Here is a 13,705-nt window from a genome sequence, read left to right on the forward strand (position 1 = left end):
TAAGGAATGCTTCCTCCCCAGTGGCTGCCAGTCAAAGGCCCTGCCCCCAGCAAATCCTGTGGACATTGGTAATTGAGAGAGGAAAATCCCGGGGCAGGCCTTCACCTACTTAACCACTTCCTCCTTTTTTTCTTAAATGTTTCTCACTCATGGCTGTTAATACATGCTGGGTCAGGGATCAGCATGTGTCAGTGACAGCAGGCTCACTTTCAATCCTTTAAAGGAATTGGCAGGAAAGAAAACACCTAAGCAAAAAACAATGCAGTGTCAATGTAGACCATAAATGCTAAGAGATCAAAGCTGAGTTGACGGGTGAGGCAGATTTTGAAGAATGTAATGATGATGAATTAGCAAATATAAGGAGAAATGTCTTTCCTGAATAACGAAAACTCCCTCAAGACAAAGACTATAACCATATGCTTAGAATAAGAGTCAACTTCATGTCCCATTGTGTTCATGATACTGTTACAGTCTCGACTTCCCACTGATGGCTTGTCCATGACAAGCATCTTTCTCCTTGGTTAGTTGCCTCCTGCCATACAGATGTCTGCTGCCCTAAGTAGCACACACACAGGGAATGCAAATGTTTCCATTTCAGGCCATATGCTATGGGGTATATTTCTAATACAATCCAAAATCAAATATTCCCTTTGGAGTCTCTGTGGGGTTTGGATATCAATGTTATTCTTCCCAACTAACGGTAGGAATGCTGTAGGAAAGACCTACTTATTAAAGAACGAAGTCAAATCTCATCTTGCCCACACTTACCTGGAGGTCACATGTGAACAGTGATGCTCCTTTTGCCTTTGAAACTGTAGTGATTTGTTGAAATGTCAATAGGTCATGGACATAAATATTATTTTCTGTTTGGAAGGAGGTAAAACATCACGATAAATTATCACAATTCTCTAGTATAGTCACCTTCAAGACAAAAAGTAACTGTGTAACAATCAGAAGGACCAAATGGCAAATGTTGGTTGAAGACGTACCTTCAGTTTCACTAACAATACATTCTGGTCTACTACCAGAATCACATTACGCAACATTAAAGAGGTCACTCAGTCTTCTGGACTGGGATATTTTGTTCCTTGAAATTTGGGCTGGCTTGAGTAAAAGAGCTTTCATTTCTAAAGCACTCTTATACTCTGTCTTTCTCAAGTCTGGAAATTCGTGATGCAGTATTTGTACGAGAAATGGCTTTCAGAGCTACTTACAATAGGAGGCTCTAAAAAGACAAAGGAAATTCCCTGTGGATTTTGCACAAACCCATGACAAGGATTTCTTTTCTAGAAAAGCAAGCAAAATAATTTCACTTGGGCCTCATATCTAGTTTTAGTCATGAAGATTTAGTTACTTTAAATGTTCCCCCTCCACCTAGGAACTAAGTTAAAAAAGATTCTACTACTGGGGCCCTGGGCTGAAGCAAGTTTCTAGTCCTGTGCTTGTGAAGAAAACCTCACTGGCTGCCTTCCATGAAACTATGGCTTTTCAAACAAGGCCCCGAGTAGTCTGGCTCTGATCTGTCTCTCACCTGATACCTTGCCACTCTCCATCACATATCCTAAGTCTGGTCACATCTTGGGGCCTTTGCCCAAGCTGTTCCCTCTGCCTATAATGCTGTGTCTACCTCCCTCTTTCTGTCGAAATTCTAATCATCCACTAGACAATATAGTCCCTCCCATTACTAAGATCCCACAATACTTTTTATAAATTTCCATTGTAACATCACATTGTATCATGATTACTTTCTGTCATTTCAGTCTTCATAATCAGAACATAAGTTTCAATGACAGAAACCATGTCTTATTCAACTTGGTATTCCCAATGCCTAGAATAGGGCTCAATAAATATTTGCTCGATTATTGAGTGAATAAACGAAATGAATGAATGAATGAAGTGACACTTCTTGGAGAGCAGAGCTCAAGTTCATGGGGGATGCTGTTGCCTTTATTACCTGCATACCCTGCTGTATCTGGTTTGAAATATGTCAATTTCATTTTAAAGTAACTACTATGAAATTAACCATGAAAGTGTTAATTAGGTCATTGTTTTTGTTTTTTTGACATATGAAATACAAATGTAACCTACATTTTCTTACCTAACAAGCTGACCAGAATCTTAAACTGGGAAACCACATGGATCTGGAAAATAGCAAATCAATAGACTCAATTAAACACTTCTGACAAGGTTTAGCAACCATTCATTTAACTACAGTACTAAAAAGGGACTAAAGAACCTATACCACTGACAGGGATCTGATTTATATTCATGTGCAATCACAATTTCTGCTTGTGAAGGAGGATCTCAGGCACATGACGGATGGAAGAGATCCCCGCATAAATGGGAGGACAGAGAGCAGAGGATTCAAAGATTAATAAGTAATGTTACCAAGCTTCTAGCTTTGACAGGGTCTCGTAGAAGTCAAATATTCTTGTAGCGACCATCGCTGCCTACCTGCTGAATCTTTTTGGAGAAGTTCTTATTGGATTTCTCTAGCGTCACTTCAAACCTGTTGCAACCTATGGAAAAGAAATAAACATTCACAATTCCAAATACAGGGATACACATAAAAATAACTAGAACAAAAAACGCTGCTGCATACTGCTCTCCTATGTGAATCTTAAAAAATTCCTAAAAGACCATTAGTTGGAGCTCTAAAATCTGAAGTCAACAAGCACAGTAAGTTGCTTTCAACTCCAATTTTAGACCAGAGGGTTCCATGCACCTTCACTTGGCATTAGCAGAAACGATCACACCACAGAAGTTTACTGAGGCTGCAAGGTACTCGTGAGTCTGAAGATCTTACCCTACAAAATAGTACCTTGGCAAAGCGTTTCAGAAAACAGAGTGTAAAAAGTAACAGTCACATATAAGAGCCCAAGCAACGACACCCAGCCCAAAGCATCCTTAGATGTAGACCAACTGAATCCCAGCAGCTACTCTATGTGCTGCATCACGGGACAGGGCAAACACTCAACACCAGCCCCAGAGCTAAAGCAATTTAATACACCTACACTTACTGCCACTTTCAGGTGATGCTACAGCTGCTGGCACTGTTGCAAAAAAGGGGAAGAAAGTTATACACCATAAAACATGCGAAGCCAGCCTTGCTGGATGGCAAAAATATTCAGCCTCAAAAGTCATCAAAGAATCAAAAAGAGAATAATTATCATAATAATAACAGCAGCTATCATTAACTAAGCAATAGCTAGGTGCCAGGTTCTGGGTTTAAAAATTTATATATATTTTCTGTAACCTCACAACTACCCCAAGAAGTAGGTATTATTATCCAATTTTACATTTGAAGGAACTGACGGGTCACGCAGTTAGGCAGTGGAGTGAGACAGCCCAGAAGCAAACCTGGGGCCGACTCTAAAGCCTGTGTGCAGGGCCCACCCGCTGCTACCTGCCTCCCAGCTCACGGAGAGACTGTTCACACACTGCTGCCCACGGGCTGCTCCCCACAGCTGGCTGTGCCCCTGCCCCCGGAAGTCAGTGGAGACTCCCCACAAGGGCCCATGCCACCAAAGCAGGTCTTAATTCCTCTACGTGTCCCTCAGCAGAGGAGATGAAGAAGGGGCCCTGAAGTTGTGGGAGATTCAGAAACATGCCCTGTATTCTGCCATTATATTTCACAAGAAAAAAAATAATTCAGCCACTTCCTGCTTGAAAAGAGTTCTATATTTGAAAAGGGCTTTATTATTACTTCTAACAATTCTCTGTATAAGCAGAATTATCTAGGGCAGAGATTTTCAAACTTTTTGGTTTCAGGAACCCCTTCATAATCGTAAAAGTTACTGAAGACCTTGCAACTTTTATGTGGGTTATCTCTATCAATGTTTACCATGTTAGAAATTAAAACCAAGACATTTTAAAAATATGTATTTATTAACTCATTTTAAAATAACAGTAATAAGTCCATTACATGTTAGCATAAATAACATATTTTAAGGCATAATAACTATTTTTTCTAAATTAAAAAAATGCATTATTTTACATTTTTGCAAATCTCTTTACTGTTGGGCTTAAAAGAAGACAGCTGACTCTGACGTCTGCTTCTACATTTAATCTGTTTTGATATGTTGTTTTGGTTTAAGTATAAGACAAAAATTGGTCTTTACATGGACACATAGTTGGAAAAGGGAGGAATATTTTAATAGCTTTCTCAGATAACTGTGGATCTTCTTTTTTGATACTATATCAAAACTTGACAAATGGAATTTCTTACAATATGAAATCTGAAACCTATTACTAATCTTTTCTGTTAGATTAAAGTCCATTGGTCTATCTTACACTTTGAATGGATCTTTTACTCATGCATGATTTAGAAGCTTCATGCATTAGAAAATATTGGTTCACTGAGTTACACAGATTTTCCAAATGTTGGCACATTTTGTTATAGGATTAAAAAAAAAAAAATCACACTCATTATCACCCCCAAGCTCATCAAAAAAATCTTTAAGTAATGAGAAGCTGTCAAGCTCATGGGGGCGGATACAATTTTCCCACAATTCTTGTTTCCTCTTGAAAGCTCTAACTTCATTTTTAGCAACAAATACTGCCAGTTGTTTTCTTTGAAGTGATAGATTCTTTTTGTTCATTTTTGAAAAAACATCTACCAAATACCCAAATGGTCTGAAAAACCATAGACTGTCTGTCAGTCATTCTTTAAGCAAAAATAATGCTCCATGAAAAAGTGGCCAGTTCAGCTCATAACTCAATCACATAAGTACTCTTCCCCCAGGCAACCATCATGCTTCTTACCCTGCAACATAGCAAGGTACCTCTCATTACATCACAGAGTTTATTAATAAAGACGTGTTCTCAAAGGTCCAGATATAATAAAATTAATAATTGTTACCACCTCACCAAGAGCATTCTTAAGTGAAACTGGCTTTAAAAAACCAAAACCAAAAACCACCGTGAGTGCATGCTGGAGAACAACACAACGACTACTAGTACAGTTTGGTACCAACAAGTTTGCTGACCACTGTCTTGAACTTGTGCTAACAGGCCAGCAGTTTCAGCTACCATTTCTTTTGTACCATCAGTGCAAATGTCAATAAGTGTCAGTGAAAAAACAACGAACTAACCCCTCTGTGTAAGATATGAATAGAATGAGGCCTAGAGATGTTTACGAGCTCAAAGGAGATGGCTCAGATCAGGTCAGAACCCAGTCCCCTTAATCTAGTCTTTCCATGACATCTTATTACTCTCTCCCTTTCCTCAGAAAGAATCTAATTGCAGCCCTATCTAGGTTTGCAATATCTCAGATTTAGAAACCAAGTTAGTTCTATGGCTGATTCACAGTGGCCCAGGTCTATTTCTGGCCCATAAACAGACCAGAACTAGGCCAGAACCGAACTCTTCTCTAAGCGTTTAGAGAGAAGTGAAGTTTCTAATCAGAGTTTGATTTCCGAATTGTCTAAGGTAGGTTAATATTGCTATTCAAGTTACCTATGGGGAAACTGAGGCCCAAGAAGACTAACTAACTTGTCAAAGGTCACATGGTGAATTGATCAACAGGGCAAGGAGCAGTCACCATCAGGGTTCCAAGTCAGATTAACACTAATATTACCAGTTTGAGTCTATACTATGTTGAAAAGTCTAGTTTTCAATTCCTCTCCACTTATAAAGAAATGATATACTAAACAAGTCACTTTATCATAGTATTTAGTATCTGATGGCACAAATAACTAATTATCTTTTTTGGGTAAGAATATTAGACTTTCTTATCTCCCTGTCCTGCACAGTACCTGAGCCTACAGATGACAGTCAAAACACAGTTATTGAATGCTGAATAAAATCCAAGGCAAGCTTAATTTTTAAATTACAGACTGGGCAGATGCCACAGAATGCAAATATTCTGGCTCTGGGAACTAAAAATTTAAAGCAAGGGCCAGCAAAGTACTGCCCATAGGTCAAATCCAGCCCTCTGCATGTTTTTGTAAATAACGTTTTATTGGAGCACAGCCACACCCATCATTTACATGTCGTCTATGGCTGCTTTTTTGCTACAATAGCACAGTTGAGTAGTCCTGACAGAGAGCTTAGGGCCTGCAAAGCCTAAAATATTTACTATTTGGTCCTTTTTGGAATAAGTTTGCTGACTCCTGATTTAAAGGAAAGTGGAAACACTTAGAAATGAAATAAACCCTCTGTTTTGATCTTCTAGTTTCTGTTCTTATCCCACCACAGAACCTTACCAGGGGCCTTCCTCTTTCCCTACTGTACCAGCGAAGGGTAGCAGAATATGCCACCCCAAAATATGCTACTTTGGCATAAGGATTATTTTGAGATGTAGGCAACTGAGAAGCAGCAGACACAAGGGAAGCTCTCTGCTCTCCCCAAATTGCCTAAAAGCAGGACATAAATTTACAAAGGTATCCCCCTCTCCCCTCTCTACCAGGAAGTACAGCGTTTAATCACTGGAGACAACTCTAGATCCTTATCAGCCTAGAGACCAGAAAAATGTACATAACAAACTTATCTTCAATTAGTTTCCCCCATATATTTGCCTTCCCATAATTTGCCACCCTGGAATCTCAAAATCCTTTTCTTTATCTTATCGCTTCTCTAAAAATTTGTTTGCTTGTTAAGATGCTATATACGCCCAAGTTCTAACCACCTCATTGAGTTCCTCATCACTGAGTACTCTCATGTCTATGTGTGATGTACATATTAATAACCTGTTTTTTTCTTGTTAATCTGTCAGTCTAATTTACAGGTCCCCAGCGAATGAGATTAGGCTGGGTAGAGGGAAAAAGAATTTTTTGCCTCCCATACACCAGTAAAATGCTCTTTTTTCCCAACGTTACCCTTGATCCAGGTTCCAAAGAGAAGACTCTATTTTCATTCTTATCTTAAGCTATTAGGTTGACAGCTATGAAATTCTGTTTTTTCTAATATGGTCGAATAATGACAATTTCATACGGTTTAACCTACTCTGGCATTAACGGCAGATTTCTACAGACTCTGTAGCTCCACGGTATAATACCCAAACATATCAATTTTCCATTGAGAGAGCACAGAAATAAAATTAGGAAACAGGAGTGAGGTACCTTTTTTCCCACTAGAGGATACTCTAACAGAATAAATTTCAAATACTTTTAGTTATTATTCTACATTTTACAGACAAAGTGACACTTGATTAGAGCTTTAGTTTTCAAAGTCCTTGCATCTGAGCCCAACAATTTTGTGAGACAGATACTTTATAGAAGAGGAAATTGACATTGGAAAGGACCTACTCACAGTCATGTGGCCAAGGAGAAGTAGAGCTGGACTCAAACCCAGGTCCTCTCTGTCCTACCCTAGCCCCCATAAGTTAACCAGATCTTTCAAATCAATGACTCCTAATTTTGTTTCCTACCACCACACCATTTACATAAGAATCTTATTCCCATTAGTCATATTTCTTATTTCTGACAGTGAGTCCCCAAAAAGTGAGAAGGGGAGAAATATCCAGCCCCATCTGCTAGATATAGTGTTAAAAAAAAACAACAAACCCCGGAGATTCTCACGTTTCTCCCCACTTTCCCACTGCACTACCCCCAAACCCCAATCACTCTTTTAATGACCCAGGAATCACTGATTTCACAGTTGTATACTAGTCGACTATCAAAACTTTTTTTACATGAGCAGTAAGCCACCTCTTGCTCAGTCCTGGAAAGCTGCCACTTACCAACATCCTTCCGAATCCTATAGAGAAGAAGATGTCCTTGTTTGGTTCCAACAAGAAGCCATTCCTCTGGAAAAGAAAACAGCCGTGAGAAAGGTCCGTGGGCTTTAGTAAGACCCTATTTCTTTAGCTGGGGCTTGTAATCAGAAATCAAAGGGTCAAGAAAATGAGTTGCTTTTGATAGCAGGTGTTTTGCAAAGCTAAGGAATGTTTTGTTTGTTTGTTTTTTAATTTTTATTTATTTTTTTTCCCCCAAAGCCCCAGTATATAGTTGTATGTCATAGCTGCACATCCTTCTAGTCGCTGTATGTGGGACGCGGCCTCAGCATGGCCGGAGAAGCGATGCGTCAGTGCGGGCCTGGATCCGAACCCGGGCCGTCAGTAGCGGACCGCGCGCGTCAGTAGCGGACCGCGCGCACCTAACCGCTAAGCCACGGGGCCGGCCCCTAAGGAATGTTTATATTCAAGAAATGTTTGAGAATCGACCAGTCAACAAAGTATTTACTGAACAATTAATAGGCTAGCCATATCACAGAATAAAAAAAGTCCCTGGCTTCACTGTTCCAAAATTAAACCGACCAAAAATATGATGGAAATTTATAAAATCATAAAATGGATAGTATAAATATGAAACTAGGCATCTAATCTTAGCAATAACAACTCAAAGGCATCCTTTGAATGTTTAATGATTTTGCTTTAGGGAAAATAAGAAGTGCGATAGCATAATAAATTTACAGACTTCATTATCTCAAAAGACGGTCCAGCAGATAATAACAAGTGTTGACAAAGATGTGAAGAAATTGGAACCCTCATACATTGTTGGCAGGAATATAAAATGGTGCAGTCACTTTGGAAAACAGCCTGGCAGTTTCTCAAAAGATTAAACATAGAGTTACCATATGACCTAGCAATTCCACCCATGAGCATTTACACAAGAGAAATGAAAATATATGTCCACATAAAACTTTGTACATAAATGTTCATAGTAGCATCATTTGTAATAGCCAAAAGGTAGAAACAAGGCAAACGTCCATCAGCTGATGCAGGGATAAACAAAATGCGGCATACCATACAACGGAATATTAGCCAGCCATTAAAATGAAGCACTGATACATGCTACAACAGGGATGAACCTGACATGATGCTAGATGAAAGAAGCCAGACAAAAAAGGCTATATATTGTCCGATTCTATTTATATGAAATGTCCAGAACAGGCAAATCTATAGAGACAGAAAGATTAGTGGTTGCCTAGGGCTGGTGGGCTTGGGGGAAAATGCGGAGTGACTGCTAATGGGTACAGGGTTTCTTTTTACGGTGATGAAAATGTTGACTGTGGCAATATATGCACAACTCTGTGAATGTACTAAAAACCACTGAATTGTACACTTGAAATGGGTGAATTGTATGGTATATCAATTACATCTAAACAAAGCTCTTATAAAAAAAAGAAAAAAGATGGTCTAGGCCAGTGATTACTAACCCTGATGTGTATCAGAATTATTTGACAGTTTGTTAAAACAGATTGCTGGGCCCTGCCCTCAGTTTCTCATTCAGCAGTTCTGAAAGTGGGCCTGGGAATTTGCATTTTTAACAAGTTCCTAGGTGATGCTGACACTCTTGGTTCAGGGACCTCATTTTGGAAGACACTGGTCTAGGCTAAAAATAAAGGGGTTCCAAAAGGATTTAAATAATTACTCTGACAGATCTATATTAAATCATTAAGGGAAGTTAAGCACGTGCAGATACTTCCTCAGCTTTTTGATGTTGTAACATAAAGGTCACTCATTTCTTTCTTAAGCTCTCTTGATCCTTTGAAAAATAAAATATTGGATAATGGTACAAATAGATAAGCTTTATTGAGCTTGCACTGTGTTCCAGGAAATGCTAAGCACAGTTCATGTTATTTCACTAATCCTCACAACTATCCCTTGAAGTATGTCCTTTTTTAAAATCCCCATTTTACAGATGAGGCAGTTGAGGCCTAGGGGCTAAGTAACTTGTCCAGAGTCACATATGTAGTAAGCAGCAGAGTCAAGATTCTAACCCCAATCTGTCTGACCCTTAAGCACATGCTATGATGCACTTACTAAGGTATCCCAGGTCAAAGGAATGGGTATTGGCCAGAGGTTGTCTGAAAGGAGTGGTTGTATTTATAAAAACAGGTCAGGAGCCACATCAGGAACATTTCTCCAGGTTGATGTGCTTAGTCTTCCAGAAAAAGAGTGATTCTGTCTTCTTTTATTTTTTGTTTTAAAGCAGAGGCAGGACACAGAAAGTAAGACACTGTGTGCTCTTAATGACATAGGTGGAAATCCGAAATAACACGAGCTCTAATGTAATGCTGGAGATTTATGTTGGAGCAGAACATGGAAACAAATTCAGTTCACAATGCTTGCTTCATAAAAGACATTAGGTTTAGAACTCTACATAGATATCGCTATATCAAGCAACTGGCAATATTAAAGTTCATTTTGAGGACACCCACTGATATTTCAGATATAAATAAAACCAAGTGGAAATTTTTTAAAAATTCACTTATAACATACATACAAATCTATAATCAAAAGGCCACTGTAATGCTGACCATCTTCCCCATCCTTCCCTCTCCACTCTGCCTCCCAGACCCCTGCCAGGCACTGTTTTTCTTTATCTTTTAACCGCTTCAGCTTCCTCCCAGGCCTGCCCATCTTACCTCTACAAGGTGCCTCACAACAGCCCTCTCCCCGAGGCTCTCCAGGGACCCCTGTGATGGCCTCAACTGGTCTCACTCTACATGGCCTTCCATGTTTGCTGTTGGTTACTTAGGGCAGACCTCCAATGCTGTCACACTGGGGCTTAAAAAAATCCTCACGAAGCTGCACTACCAAAATAGGAAGTCAAACTCCTAGACATGACATTTGAGAGTCTACTTTCCATTTTTATTGAACTGTTTATTTGCCAATAGATGTTTCTTATCAAATGCCTACTCTGGTGGTCATAAAATGGAATCAGATAAATTCACTGAAATTAAAAAAAATTTCTTTTAATTGAAATTTTATTTGACCCTTCTCAAACTTTCATTTGGGGGTGCTAATGAAAACTGCATTTATCATATATGCAAAGTATTGTAACAACTTTCTTATAAATAGTGAAAGCATCACATACGTACTCATTCCTAATCCTCCAACTTATAAGGAAAAACAGTGTATCATCCAGATGTAATCAGGGCACAGAACCTTGAAGAGGCTTGATTTGGTTACAGAAGTCAGTGGGGGCTCAGGTAGCCAGAGGACCTCACCCATGTTGGGCCTCCACGTTCTACAACATGTCATCATATTAACACAGCCATGCATGCAAAACACAGAGAATCAGAAGCCTGCAGAGCAGGCACGGCACAGGGTAGACAGTCCCTTCTGACTCAACACTGCATATAAGAAAGTGGAACACACTACACAAATGGGTAACACACACATAAATAAACAAGAGTCAGCCCTAGAAAATTCCTCATGGCCTAATCCTGAGCCACAAAGTTGGACTTGATCCTTCCTGGGAAGTGAGTAAGGCTTGGCCCTCGTGCTCATAACTACCCTAATGAAGCTCTGTCCAACAGTGCAACCCAGTCTAAGCTCATGTGATAAACAATTCCATTCCTGGCCCAATGCTGGCCACTGCAGGGAATACAGAGATGAAAGTTGGTGGTCACTTCCCTTCTGTGGGTCATGGGGCAAAGAACTGTGTTTCTCAAAACATAAGCTCCTGAGTAGCCACATCAGAATTGCTTGGATTTCTTAAAAATGCACATTCCTGAGCCCTGCTCCCAGAGATTCTGAGTCAATGATTTTGCAGTGGTGCCCTGAAATTTGCATTTTTAAATTTAATTTATTATATGAGACATTTACATAGTTCCAAAGCTAAAGCTATGAGAAGTCTAGCTCCCATCCTTGTCCACTCCACCATGGTCTCTCCTTTCTGCTATAGGTAACCATTTTAGTAATTTTTGTTTTATCTTTCCACTGTTTCTTTGAATAATATAAGTAAATATGATTGTGTATACACACACACACGCACACACACAAATCCGCATTTTTTTACAGGCTTTGTATATACATTAAAGTTCGGGAACCAGGCTCTAGAATCAGACATGATTTCCTAGATATGTGACCTTGGAAAAATTGCTTAAATTCTCAGGTTCTTCCTCTGCAAAATGGAGTTTTCTTATTATTCATAAAAGCTTAATTATTTTTATTATTATTTCATTATTTCATAAAAGCTTAGTACAAATTAGTACTCAATAAATGAAAGCTATTACTAGTAATATCGTTATTAATTAATTAAACAAATATTTAATGAATACCCATTATGAGTCAGGAACTGTTCTAGGCACCACAAATAAAGCAATGTACAAAACAAAGTTCCTGCTATGAAGGAATTTATATTCTAATATGGAGTGGAAGAGACAATAATATATAAAACAGTATGAGGTGGCAATCCATGATAAGAAGGATAAGGCGCGTAAGAGACTAGCACATTGGTAGACGTGGCATTCTCTTTTATATAAGATAGTTAGGGAAGGTTTTGGTGATTTAATGTGACATTTCAGCAGAGACCTGAATGAAATGAGGAATGAGCCATGTAATATCCACGGCAAGAGAGTGCCAGGCAAAAGAAACAGCAAGTGCAAAGGCCCCGAGGTAGTTACAGGCTTTGTGTGTTCATGGAACAAGGAAGACCATGTGACTAGCACCAGAAAGGAGCAAGGGGTAAGAGCAAAGGAGACAAAGTCAGGCAAATAACTAGAGGCCTAATCATGTCAGATGCAGCCAGCCATGGTAAGGACTTTGGAACTTATTCTAGTTGTGATGGAAAACTATGGGAGGGTTTTGAGCAGAAGAGAGATGTGATTAGATTAAGTTTTCAAAGGATCACTGTGCCTCTGCACAGATAAAAAAACTAAAAATGGCACAATGGCAAACACCAGGTGAGCAGATGGAAGACTACTACAGTAATTCAGATGAGAGAAGATGGTGCCTTTGCCAAGAGTAGAAATAGTGGAGATGGAGAAAAGTGACTGGATTCTACGTTTATTCTAGAGATGGAGCAGACAAGATTTGCTAATGGACTGGATGTGGTGTATAAGAGAATAAGAGAAGTCAAGAATGATTTCAAGGCTTTTGGCATTAGTCAAATGGGTAAAGAGAAACGCCATCTGCTGAGATGTGAGATACAAGGGGACAAGCATGTTTTGGGAGAGCGGAATCAAGAACTGCTACTTGGCCATGCTACTAGACATCCAGATGAAGATGCTGAAAAGGCAGCTGGATTCTACAACTCTAGAGTTTAGGAAGAAGTCATCATCATCAGTATCCTCATCATTTCCATTTCCAAAGAGATAGATTACGGTATCTCTAAGACATTTTCCAGCTCAAATTTGTCCGGCCCTGCATGATCTGGCCCCAGGAGGCTCCTGGATGAACTTTCCACCTAAGGGTACAGCGTAGATAAAAGGAGTAATGCCTAGAAATAGCAATAATGCTGCTAAAATCTGAAAATAAAGTAGTTTTGAGGCAGGGGCAGTAAGCATCCTCTTGTAGCCCAATATCTACCATAGCATCCTAGGAGGCAAAGGGCATTTCTCCTGTTTGGTTGAAGATCAAGGCAGGCCAAAAGCTACCTACCATTTCAAAACAATGTTCCTGAAAAGCACAGGTACAGGGAATCTCTTCTGCAACAAAGCAGAGTTGGTGAGAGAGGCTGAGATATGGGTACTACTAGTCCCACAGGGTATGAGAGCCAAGGATTCTAACAAGCTAAGTAAAGTGTGGTAAGCAGCCCCATCCATCCTTTGCAGCAGCAAATGTCCTAGCCTGAGTTGGGTACCTCTCCTCCATGTTCCCATAATAGGCAGCATATGTCTCTAGTATCATTTAACCTGTATCATAATCTGTTCATACGTCTTTGTGCCCCACTGCGTGTCCTAGGAGCACAGGCACTGTTTCTTTTTTTTTCTTTGTGAGGAAGCCCTGAGCTAACATCCATGTCAATCCTCC

General features: G+C 39.5%; 1 protein-coding gene across 1 annotated transcript in view; it reads right to left on the reverse strand.

The window, feature by feature from the left end:
• The window catches only part of VPS39 (VPS39 subunit of HOPS complex), a 41,196-nt gene that overhangs the window by 25,752 nt on the left and 1,739 nt on the right, over window positions 1-13,705 (reverse strand). Inside the window, exons 2-5 of the mRNA XM_004421457.3 lie at window positions 7,682-7,747; window positions 2,455-2,519; window positions 2,099-2,141; window positions 769-863 (exon numbers count right to left, since the gene is read on the reverse strand). Of these exons, the coding sequence (XP_004421514.1) occupies window positions 769-863; window positions 2,099-2,141; window positions 2,455-2,519; window positions 7,682-7,747 (269 nt within the window). The remainder of the gene's footprint in view (window positions 1-768; window positions 864-2,098; window positions 2,142-2,454; window positions 2,520-7,681; window positions 7,748-13,705) is intronic.

This window comes from Ceratotherium simum, chromosome 3 (assembly GCF_057802395.1).
Source record: "Ceratotherium simum simum isolate JZ-2026a chromosome 3, ASM5780239v1, whole genome shotgun sequence".
In the NCBI taxonomy this organism is placed as follows: Eukaryota; Metazoa; Chordata; class Mammalia; order Perissodactyla; family Rhinocerotidae; genus Ceratotherium; species Ceratotherium simum.